This window comes from Sycon ciliatum, chromosome 4 (assembly GCF_964019385.1).
Source record: "Sycon ciliatum chromosome 4, ocSycCili1.1, whole genome shotgun sequence".
Taxonomy (NCBI): Eukaryota; Metazoa; Porifera; class Calcarea; order Leucosolenida; family Sycettidae; genus Sycon; species Sycon ciliatum.
This window is the reverse complement of record NC_088646.1, coordinates 27,305,894-27,318,285: the sequence shown is the minus strand read 5'-3', so window position 1 is coordinate 27,318,285 and position 12,392 is coordinate 27,305,894. Positions and strand designations below refer to the sequence as shown.

The following is a 12,392-nucleotide window of genomic DNA, read 5'->3' as shown; positions in this document are numbered from 1 at the left end:
TGGCAGGTTGTCCAGGGCCGGAGCCGGATATGGTCGTGCTAGTACATACACAAATAGGAGATCCCCCAGATAGGCGTTAGCCTTTGGGTAATCCTGAAATAAAGATTATTATTATTATTAAAGTCCGCCTTCACATCAAAGGTGAAACCGTGCTCAGCCATAGGGACGGTGGTCAGGGCACTGGACCCGCCGGCCTTCTCGCGTGCCAAGGACATTGCTTGCTGTTGACTGTTGTGGCTGCGGCAGGCGGTCTTGGATGTCGGTATACATGTATATAGCAGCTGTTGCTTTCAGCATTGCTCGGTGGCGAATCCGCATTGCCGATTTGGTAGCCTGGTCTAGCCGAACGCTCTCCAGCAACTCCGATCCGCCAGGTGGGTAGTGCACTCCAAACACGCAGCGTGCTTGCGCGGAGAGTCCTCAACAGGGTTGCCTCCATGTCGAGCAGGCAGAGCCACCATCTCCATCTCTCTTGACGCGCTTTGTCTGTGCAGACGCCGAGACCACCAAGGTCGGCTGAGCAGCAGGGCCCCGCCACCACTTCCGCATTCATTCGGACTTAGTAAAAAAATCTCCAAATCGCTCACTTCATGCTTGGTCAGAGCTGGGTACCATGCCATGCGTCCAATGGTACATGGTGGGGATGTCGCGTCGTAGACCTACCAAGACTGGCAAGAGGGGTAACTTATGTACTCTTGGTCGTACTCGTACAGTCATGTACATGTAGATCTACGATCGTGTTCACAACAAAAATAATATTAGAATTATTGTTGTCATGACAAATGGCGCAGGAAAGAACACGTGCCGGTTGGTTTCGCCCAAAATAATAATATAATTATATTATTGGCAAAAACGAGGACATAATTGCATACTAGTTATATTACTACACTAGTATACTAGTACTACTAGACTGCTGTCTGTACATTATGGTATTAGTATCTAGACTAGACTAAAGCGTACATTACAAAGACAAGCGTAGAGTCTACCAGGTCTACTAGTACGCGTTTTGTGTACGGGGACTAACTGGCCTGGTTCTGGCTATCAGTAGATCTACGTAGTACATGTATCACCAAGACGGCAAGAGTATCATCAGCACTCAGCAGTATCTGCATGCAGTGATGACTGATGTGTGCGGGTGGTCGGCCACACTGCACGGAGGCGCGACTCGGCTGTCGACAAAACCAGGCGAGGCTGGCATATGTACGGTACGGGGTACGGTACCGTCACCGCGTACCGGTGTATGTGTACATTCGTGCACGTGTAGGTCTACGCATATGTGTGCGACAAGTCACGTCATCTGGTCAGCTGTCATCAGAGCGTTGGACTATCGCCGTATCGGTAAATCAGTAGATCTATGTTGGCTTGCGGAAAAGTCAGAAACAACATCACCTTGCCATTTCCGCAATAAAGCACTCTATCTATATCTATGATCAAAAAGACTTGGGTACGAGTCGAGTACAGTCGACTACTAAAGTTGATCGTAGTTCTTTTGCTTTTTCGTTCACGTCGCAGATGATTTGATTGTCTTGGGAATTTGTGGCATAGAGCGAAGATGAAAGCTGTATAATCCTTGTGGAGTACTAGTACATCAGTTACAGTTTGTCGCTTGCTTGTCGCCGTGTGCGGTGGTGCAGGTCAAGTAGTGTTTGTTTGTTACTTTTTCCACCAGTAGGACAATTACTAGCTGGCCGTCTTGGACGACTAAAATGGCACACATTAGGTTTTGGGCGTTGGCCTTCATTGCCTTGAGCATTTCTGCCACATGCTCGGGATTCAGTCTGCCATGCGATATGTGTGAAGGCGTGTTAAAATTAATTCACGAAGGAGGCGAGCACAATTCCAGCGAGAAATTTGTTGTGGATGCAGTTGAGGTGATATGCGTCTTGTCGGGGCTATCAACGCACCGGATATGCCGTGCTGGTGTCGAGGAGTTCTACCCGTCTCTCAGAGCTGTCATGCGCCGTACTCGTCTGGACAGCAAGGCGATTTGCTCGGAAATCCTTGACAAGTCGTGCGGTAGCACATTCACATCGAACTGGACTGTGAATATCCCTCCGGGTCGAACAGCGTACGTTCCTCCTCAGTTACCCAAAACAGGCTCGCCAGTTGTGCGCGTCCTACATTTAGCTGATCCACACATTGATCATCACTATGCTCCAGGTTCTGCTGTAGATTGTGGTGAGCCCCAGTGCTGCCGTGCGTGGCTCGGCAAGGGAAACGCCGGCAAGTGGGGAGAGCCGGAATGCGACGTGCCGCAAGCTCTTGTTGAGAATATGCTGCAGCACATAAATCGAGCAGACAAGTTTGACTACACAATCTGGACAGGTGACATTCCTCCCCATGACGTATGGAATCAGACCAAAGACGGCCAAATATCGATGATTGTGTCGATAACCAAGCTAATCCAGCAGTACCTGCCGGATAGGCCAGTCTATCCGGCTGTGGGTAACCATGAAAGTGTGCCTGTCAATGTGTTTGCCCCCGAGTCGGAGAAAGGAGAGTTCTCGTCACAGTGGTTATACAATACCCTTGCCGAGACCTGGAAGGACTGGCTCCCGGCAAGCGCACTGGACACCGTTCGCCACGGTGGCTTCTACTCACTGCTGCACTCCGCAGACCTGCGGATCATTTCAATGAACTTCAACTTCTGTGGGGTTCTGAATTTCTGGTTATACGTGGAGGATCGAGACCCGTACGGTCAGTTAGAGTGGCTGGTTGGCGAGCTGGAACAAGCGGAGAAACGTGGAGAGAAAGTGCACATCATCGGTCACATTCCACCGGGTGGCTTTAGCTGCATGAGAAGCTGGAGCAAGGTGTACAACTTGATTATCCGCCGTTTCCAGAACACAGTGAAAGCACAGTTCTATGGTCACACGCACAAGGATGAGATGGAAGTATTCTTCACCGAGGACGATCCCAAGATAGCCCAGCCCAATAGCATTGCGTACATTGCCCCGAGTGTGACTACGTACACCGGCCACTTCCCAACGTATCGTATTTATGACGTTGATGGCGGCTATGCCAATAGTAGCTGGACAGTGCTTGACCATCACAACTACATGTGTAACCTGACGGAGGCCAACATATCCAACGAGCCCAAATGGGAACTGGAGTACAGTGCCCGCGAGGCGTACGGTATGAAGTCGGTGTTCCCGCGCGACTGGCTTGAGTTTGCCAGGCGACTGACTTTGGACGATGATCTATTCAGCCTGTACGTCAAACACTATACGCATGGTCCAAAGCCAATTCCCTGTGACTCCAAGTGCAGACAGAAGTTTATATGCAAAATTCTAACGTCTTCATACGGCGACTATAGCCACTGTTTCATTTGAAGTTGTTCAAACCTCCCTGTCTGTGTTTGGACATATGCTGACATACCGTAAAGGACTACAAGACTTATAATCCAACAAGATAGTTTCCAGAGTAGTACAGTATAATATTTGGTGGCGATGAACGCGAGTGGGAAATCATGTCTTCTAGTGAACAATTAATTCGAAGTAGAAGTATTTCAATGCAAATCTAGTCTGTAACTTTCTTTTCTCTTACCATGTCTGGTTGCAGCGGGCTTCTTGTACCCTGGTTTTTTTTAATCTATTTCATAGGTGTTCAAAAATATTGTCTATAGTATATTCCAATTCTTGTATGTTGAAGTCGTAAACATGTGATCAATTTGAAATAAAGAGGATGACCGGAGGGTGCAATTCGAAATATAGAGGATGTAAAAGTTCAGTCCTAAGAGATACTATTGATGTGTTGGTATGTACAGTGGTAGCATTTCGCTCGCACGGCATAAAGTAGAAAGATATGTAATTGTTGCGCAAGTCTCTTCCTTCTTCTGTATTTTACCCTTGATATTAGCTGATTTAGCTCTGTGGATGTGCACCTCTTGCGGGCAGTCAGAATTTGACCAGGCCCTCCGCAGAAGCCAGGTGATACAGGAAGTTCTCCATTGCTGGTGTGAGCTTGCGGCCTCGCAGGGCATCGGGTGTGACGACCGGCTCTCCCGTCTCCTCATCTTCCACCGCCAGGCTTTTCAAGTTATTGATCAGGTCCTTGGTCTTCAGGGCAATCTCCTGTACGGATCAAACATGGTACGTAGAGCAGCAGCATGGTGTGAGTTAGGGAATACGGGTCTAATGTTGAAATGACACGCTGTGGAGAAAACCAACCCTGTATATTGTGTACAGCCATTGCATTAGAGATAGGTAGTTTCAGTTCAAGGACCCTAAAGTTGAGAAAGTTGGGTTGGTTACATGTAGCACACGATTGTGAATCGATCTGATTCCTTGCGCAGTACACACATTGCACTGTGCCCAAAACACCTCTCACATGACACCACCATAGGCATGAGAGCTACACACACACGCACATGTACCACTATAAGAAAGGAGCGCACTTTTTTAGATTTCCTGTACTTGATTTACACCGACTAATGGAAATATCGCACACTGGCGTAGTGGGTAGCCTACACTATGCAAGGCAACAGCAGATCACACTAAAGGGCAGATACCGTATATTCTCTATTATAAGCGCTGTGCTTGTATTCTTTCAACACCCCTCTACCCCGTGCTTATATTGGAGACCGCGCTTATATTTTTTCAACCAATACATCCATACAGAACAAGAAGAAATACATGCTACAGTCTGTTTCAAAAAGATTAGCAATCAAGTTTAGGTCTTAAATAGTATGAAGATAAGGGAAATCTGGACAACAAAGTACATAAAACGGCTTGTTAGGGCACGGCAAATTGTTCTGTGAAGGTTTCGGAACAATTGGACCAACCGTTAAGGAGTTAGTATTTCGGCCAGGTTTCTGGCCTTTTCCCATGGTTTATAAATTGCCCTGGAAGCCAGTATCGATTTGTTATCAAAACCCACGATTTATCCCTTCCTTTTTGGCCTAGTGGTTATGAATGCTGTCTGCTGACCATGAAGTTGTGAGTTCAAATCCCAACAAATCTTCAAGTCAAACATTTTTTCTTCAATTTTTTTCATTGTTTTGGTACAAGACAAAGAAGGTGGCTGCGCCAAGCGACTTGTTGTTGGAGCTCGCGTTTCCTGCCGAACTGACTGACACTTGAATGACTGGCTCACGCCATGTGAAGTTGTGAACACACACAACACTGAAACCGTGTGAGTGAACACGGAAGTCATTGCGCTGTAGCTACGTGTTGTTGAATAAACCGGCACATCGCGATCGATCGATTTCTGTTTGAGAATTATTTTAGTATTTGAAGATCGCCAATTTATTTGAATTTAGGAGTCAACGCCGTCTTCTATCAGCTTTCACAGGCGTCTGCTTTCTCAAAATGTCGTCGAAGTCACACGGATAACTTTGCCACTTCAAGGCCTTGGGAATGAGTCTGTCGATGCCGTTTTCGTCACATCGTGAGAGTAAATTGCATCCGCGGCAGCTCAAAGAATCTATTTGGTCACAAAACGGACGCATCCCGCTCGTCAAAATTTACCACACTTTCGACATGTCCTCTCTGACTCCACATCGATGCGAGGAAGATCGTCAGTGAGTTGTCATTTTTCATGCTTTCGCGCGGAATATTTCTTCGAGTTCACAGTGAGTTTTTCCAGGCAGCGCTCGAGCGCTCATACGGTAAGACGGCAAACTCCCCGGGCGATCACCAGGATTGCTAATCTTTTTGAAACTGACTATAGATATCATGCATGCAGCATTGATTTCCACCAAGACCGTGCTAATAATAGAGACTGTGCTTATAATGTTTCAAAAGGTGCTCAGAGTGTGCTAGTATTAGAGACTGTGCTAGTAATGGAGACCTGTGCTTATAATAGAGAATATACGGTATTATGGATTGCTCATTCACCTTGATCATGGCTTGATCGGTCATGTCTTCATCCTCGGAGCACTGGACCATTCTTGTTGCAATGTCCTTGTGGATCTTACCCATCCCAAACGCCTCTGCAGTACCGCACCAGGAAAGCAATCACCAACAGAAAGGAGCTGAGTGCAAACTTCGCTGTATCAAAGGCTCCCATTACAAATAAACCATTCAAATGATACAGTGGAGTCGCGCATCCAAGAACGTTGTTTCCAAAGGATTAATCTGGGGCATTTTTATTTTTCAGCAACCTGGCTGCGTTCTTATAGCACGTTCTTAGAAACAATTCGCACAGCATCATATGTATCCCAAAAGCTGCTGGAAAACCAACACCGCCGGTTTTAACTTTAGGCTGTGGCGTTCTTTCAGCCTGGACGTTCTCCGGCTCAACGTTCTTCGGCGCGCGACTCTACTGTATGAGCAGAGGTGTACACTGTACAGGCCCTGGCAAAGGGGAGTTTTCCGAAGGTTCCTCACGTATAAAAAACAAAAAAAAGAGAAAGCGGGAATCAGCCAGATGCTACAAACGTTTCAAGAGTAGGCAGATAGCAAGACAAAGAACACTCCAGTACAAATTGTACACACCTTATCCTACTTCAGAGTGTGTCTGAACTCTGTATGTCTTCCATCCGTATAATATTAAGTGAATGCTCTCACTCACATGCCCCATCTAGGCAACAACTACAGGCCCAGACAGATTCTGCTCCGGTCGCCTCGATATGTTGCCACAAAATGTTGCTGCGAAATCTTCGATATTTCGCCGACGAGCCTAGCACTAGAAACTCGATATTTTGCTCCATTTTGCGCCAAAAAACGTGTATCTTATCCACTTCCCGTACAACGTTTCATAAAAATCGCAGGGTCGGTCTCTCAACACGGGTTTCCACGCACGTGCCCCTGAGTTCTTCCAAAAACATGTCGATCCACAGTGAATCACAGTGATATTTCGGTGACACGATCTAGTCCTGGGCAGTGTATCATGCTGAACGGGTAAGAAACAAGGACATCCAAGTATCAGGCATCGATTTTACCCAACATCTTGATATTTTGCTCCGATTTTGCCGGCAATTCTGCTCTTTCAATTCTTCGATATTTTGCCGAAAGAATTGCCGGCAGGATCTGTGTGGGCGTAGTGGTAACCCAAAACGGGTAATTGTGTACGCTAAAATAAGGAGAGTGCATAGAGCATCACTACAATGATGATCTTACCTTTGGCATGTGGAGCTACTGTGATTGCACCACCGGCCACTACACAAAGAAGAAGAAGAGAGAGAGAGAGAGGAGAAAGAGTCTTCAAGTTTCCAGACAGCACAACCTTAGTCAAACAGTGCTACAACCGCTGTGAGCACTCTCAAGCAGTAAATACTAAATAATAAATAATAAATACGGATACTAGTAGCATATTCAAGAAAAAAAACATTACAGGCATTGATCGACTTAGGGACCATCGCAAAAGTTCGCAGAAGCCCCCGAAACGAAGACCGTGAGTTTCGGGCCTGACCCCCCTCCCTCCCCCCTCAAACGAAACGACATTCACAATATGGGCTTCATTATTTCACTTGGATGCTGCACACATAATAATTATTATAATAATTATACTACACAGCAGGGGTTCATAAACCCTATCATATCATCGGCCTATGAACCCCTGCTACTAGTGCTAGTAGTACTAGTACTAGTACTAGCAAGAGTCCATAAACCACGCGTTTTATGCCAAATTATGGACTCTTGGTACTAGACTACACACAGTGTACAGGCAGCCAGCTACGCGACACGCGCATGACTACGCGTCCTGACAAGCGATCTACGCCGGCTGTGATGGCATGCTAATCTATATCAGCTCCTACATGTCGTCAATACTTTTTTGAATTGAAGCCCGGTTTGCGATTTTCGACACGACTCCCTCCCCCCCAAACGTATGCTCTTCGTTTCAGGGGCTTCTGCGAACTTTTGCGATGGTCCCTTAGATGCAAAATGACTCCCTATTGCTGATAAGGAGGAAAGCAGTGGGGTGCAAGTTATGCATTAGAATCTACTAACTACAACTAAACCAGATCTTGATCTCGTTTTCATCTAAATATTTCCTTGGCTCACATGCACCTGAGTTCATACTGCCGCAGACCTACCATTGACAAACATGTCGTACAGATTGGCATGGCTGACCATGCACCTGAGTTCATGCAAATAGCAAACCTACCGTTGACGAACACGTCGTACAGATTGGCATGGCTCTCCACACTGCTGTCGGTGAAGCCGGCGACGTAGGATGACGTCGAGGCGAGATCCTCCAGCTCATCTTCAACCAGATGTACATGGGGATAGACAATCGACCAGTTCTGGCGATGCCACACCAGAGTGGGTAGTGCTCTGCAGATAGAACAAAGAAATAGGACAATGGTCACCCTTCTACAACACATTGCCAAAACGATAAAATTGCTTATCACCCGTGCTCGGTCAAGAGGCAACATCTTTCACGAATGAATGTGTGTAAGTAATACTTCAAGGTTTACATGTACAGAGGAACCTGGCAAAGAACACTGATAAAACACACTTGCGCTTTAGAGTTTAGACTACTGTACTATCTATAAATGTATGACTAAATCTCTGCATATGAACTGTGTGTACAACAAAGATCAGAAAAAAACTCTCATTTATATACTGTATGTCCGCGCCTCTAAAGCCATGGAGGTATTCGAATATGAAGCCAGTCTCAGTTATAAAGCCATGGGCTTCATAAAATGAAATGACATTCGAAGTATGTTAAAAAAAATGAAGGAATAAGTATTATACTAACAAACTTACAGCCCAGCAGGAATGGTGAACAAGTGGATTTAGAGTGAAATTTCTGTGTGGACGTTGACTTTTATGGTATGGTGTAGTGAGCGAGTCATTTTGCATCTAAAATAGCTAGGAAAGCAGCGGTGTTTTGAATATAAGGCCATGGCTTTAAAGGCGCTGACATACGGTAATACTAGAGAGGTTCCGCACTACGTAAAGTTGAGCAACTTTACGTTAGTGGGCGGGAAAAACCCGTGAATTCGCGAGTTTGCACTCCACTTACGGAAAGTTGTCTACGGAGAGTACGTAGATAGGGCTCTGATAATGTAGCTGGTCCGTAAGTGGATTGGGGTACAAATTTATGACTCTCTCCCCAGGTCGATCTGGTCGTACACTGCCGCGTTCGGAGTTGCCAAGGGCAGCTACGTGATTTGAAAACTCTGTATGGCGGAACCCAGATGCGCATGCAGTTTATGTAAGACTTTCCGTAGATCGACTACGTTCTGCTGTGGTCCCGAGGATCTCAAGCGCCACACTCTGAACTGCAAAGCAAGCAGATAGTCCCTTCGCTATTATTGCCGTTGGCAATGGGCATGTTCAAGGTTCAAGGTGTGTGTGTGTGTGTGTGTGTGTGTGTGTGTGTGTGTATGCATGTATATATGTGTGGTGTGGTGTGTGTGTGTGTGTGTGTAAAGCGTGTAAAGTGTGTTCTCTTCGGTGAACTACATGCGCCGCGCCCGGCGTATGGCCCACACAAGAGGTGGAGAGACGTCGTTGTGGATGACTTCGCGTCGGTTGAACCACCGGTACAAACATGTGGATGGTACGATGCAGCCCAGAACCGTCCGGAGTGGCGTACCATAGCCCCTCTGGTGCTAGCTACAGTTGCGGCCGCATGTTCCATCGAAGCGGCGACCTGAAACGCCATCAGTCATTCTGTCGTGGACTGGAGAAATAACACTGCGCTATCGTCGCTACGCAATGGTCAAGGTGTGTGTGTGTGTGTGTGTGTGTGTGTGTGTGTGTGTGTGTGTGTGTGTGTGTGTGTGTGTGTGTGTGTGTGTGTGTGTGCGTGTGTGTGTGTGTTTAACACAGTGAGGCTGACCGCACAGTCGCCTCAAATGTTGGCATGGCCGCTATTCTTACAGCCAGAACTAACCTGACAATATTCAGCAGTTGTTGTATGTCTGGGTGGTAGACAGCCACGCGCTTCTTCAGCAGCAGGGCAGTATACACCAAGATTGCCTCAATGCCCAGCTGCTGTATGACATCTATGAGACGCGCACAGTGTGAAAAATGGCAGCAGCACTGCATAAGAGTTGAGATTTGATACTATATGTCTTCATATGCTCGTGCAGCCAAGACTGGAAGAAGCCTATACTCTACTCTCTCCAACTCTCTCTCACACACACACACCATGTACCATGTACCATGTATACGCCCGTCACAAGAGAAGCACGCAAATCTGCAAATGCACTGGATGTGCACCCACAGATTTTCTCTTATAGCAACGATAGCGAACAAGATCTGAATGAGACAGATCAAGACTTGCGCCAGATAACTGTCTAATCTCACACACACACACACGCACACACACACACACACACACACACACACACACACACGTGCATACACACAAATGTAGAATATTACTCTACTAAACATAGAAGCGCGACCTAGTGCATGTTTCCTCGCCACTTCACTGCCAATACGCTGTATAAATTGGCATTGTTAACATTGCTTCGTCATATCATTAATACTGTAAAACCGGGAATTTTCGGTGGTGTAATATTTTCGGTATTTCCCAAAACCAACGGTTCGTTAGCGCGAAAATTTCGGTAAACCAGTTTTCCAGATCCAAAAATGCATTTTGCACACTGTGTGGCATGGCATGGTTGAATTCTAGGTCGCGTTTTATGTTAGATAAAAATTACCTGTACCGAAGTTACCGAAAATATATCTCACAGACAGAGAGCCACAGTACTATGTACTGGTTTGAGAAGTAATGGTACAAAAGGCCTCATCAAATATACGACTGGCTTCGTCACTACTTCCAAAAGAAGTACATGTACATGCGAAAACATGGTTCCCTCTAACTAAATCCCAATTCAAACATAGAAGCAAATTCATTGTCCTGGCGCAAAGAAACGGAAGGCTACCTTTGATGGATGACGCAATGTATGCCTTCCGCACGTCATACGATTTGACGGCAAAGTCCTCGATATCGCCAACGCCAGAACACACACCACGCGTGACCACGCTAAGGTAGTTCTCTAGCAGCCGAGCGGCGTTACCGGTTGTGCGATACGTCTCCGCCAAGATAGAAGCCAAATGTTGATACTTTTCTGGATTGAAGTCCTAAAAAAAGAACAATGGTAAACCAAGAGACACAGCAGTCACTGTAAATGTAGAAAATTGCCCACAAAGTTGCTATTCCTTTCTGAAGCTACAGAACGTACAGGAGCTAGGAAACGAGGACATACTATACGATGCGTAGCCACGTGTCAGGGGTTTGGTACAGTAGTGAGATCTGCGACGATGCCTTGTCAAGTGACTGGCCCCAGGTCTTTCCACACACATCCAAAGTACATTGAAGTGCGGTTGGATGCCTGCTACGACCGATCTTTTAACACGGGCGGTCACATTGAAGCGAGTAGAGCTGAACGCCACCTCGGCAGCCTCCACTGCATCCACCTCAAACACACACACACGCACTGATCACACAAGTTCTCATGCCGAAACAAACTAAGTTTGCTGAAATGCCGAGCACTGATCGTTGGACATGAAGTTTGTTCAAAGGACAGACCTAGCATCATGCAGCAGCTTACCTTAGCATGGACAATCACCGTAAAATGGGTCACCTGTGCAAGACCATAGACACAAGGTGAGAGAGTGAACAAGGTGTCAACACAGAAAACCGCCATGCGCCCTGTTCTGCATTGCTTACACAGGGTATTCCTGCTGCTGCTGAGCCATTCATCCCGCTACTTACTAGCCCCCCCCCCCCCCCAGATTGCATAGTAGGTGACAAGTGCATTACCCAAAAGGAATTCTGAAATCTGATTAATGCTCGCAAATTGTCACAAAAAATATTGACTACGAACACCGACTAACAATAAAGTCATACAGTCATACAGTCGTGTAGACTACTGTGTGACATGTTTGCTAATAAAATAGAATATACCTGTGCTAATGGTTCACTATCACCAGCCGCTACCGTCAGAACGTAATACCACATTCGGCCAAAGTGCCCAAACGAGAAAGGGACTATTTCATTGCTGTCCTTCTCAGCCAGACAGGTTTTTCGCAGTAACAGCTCTCGCAGCCCCTCGTCAACGCTCGGGTAAGTCCACGTCCAAAGAGTATCACCATTCTTGTCCTTCTCTGAACACAATCAGAACAAATATTCGTAGTATGAAATCCGGACGGCATGCTCACCACAATCTGAAAAAGGCACAACGTCATGACATTGTAATGTCTATTGTAATGATAAAAAATATTTAATTCTTACCAACGAGAGACGCAGCTAGCAAATTATTCGGACCAGCCGACATGACTATCCTGATGAACCTAAGTTGCTCTAGTCTTGTGAATTACTACTTCACTCGTCTGTTAATAGGTGCACGATTTCCTTCCTCAAAAGTGGTCCAGACAAGTAAAGGAGAAAGCACACAGACAGCCGAAATGTTCACAGTGAGAAGATTTTCCTTCACGATTCGGACAAAAGTCAAGAAAAGATGCTATCCGTAGCTTGGGCGTAGC

General features: G+C 46.3%; 2 protein-coding genes across 2 annotated transcripts; one reads left to right on the top strand and one right to left on the bottom strand.

The window, feature by feature from the left end:
* Positions 1-1,424: 1,424 nt before the first annotated feature.
* On the top strand, positions 1,425-3,350 carry LOC135815383 (sphingomyelin phosphodiesterase-like). Its single transcript, XM_065328673.1, has one exon. The coding sequence runs from the start codon at positions 1,707-1,709 to the stop codon at positions 3,330-3,332; it is 1,626 nt and encodes a 541-aa protein (XP_065184745.1). The 5' UTR covers positions 1,425-1,706; the 3' UTR covers positions 3,333-3,350.
* Positions 3,351-3,380: 30 nt separating this feature from the next.
* Positions 3,381-12,327, bottom strand: LOC135815384 (DENN domain-containing protein 10-like). Its single transcript, XM_065328675.1, has 9 exons — positions 12,142-12,327; positions 11,815-12,014; positions 11,459-11,491; positions 10,790-10,988; positions 9,790-9,901; positions 8,050-8,219; positions 7,062-7,100; positions 5,838-5,932; positions 3,381-4,073 (listed from the first exon to the last, which is right to left on the bottom strand). The coding sequence occupies exons 1-9, from the start codon at positions 12,182-12,184 to the stop codon at positions 3,897-3,899; spliced, it is 1,068 nt and encodes a 355-aa protein (XP_065184747.1). The 5' UTR covers positions 12,185-12,327; the 3' UTR covers positions 3,381-3,896.
* Positions 12,328-12,392: the final 65 nt, after the last annotated feature.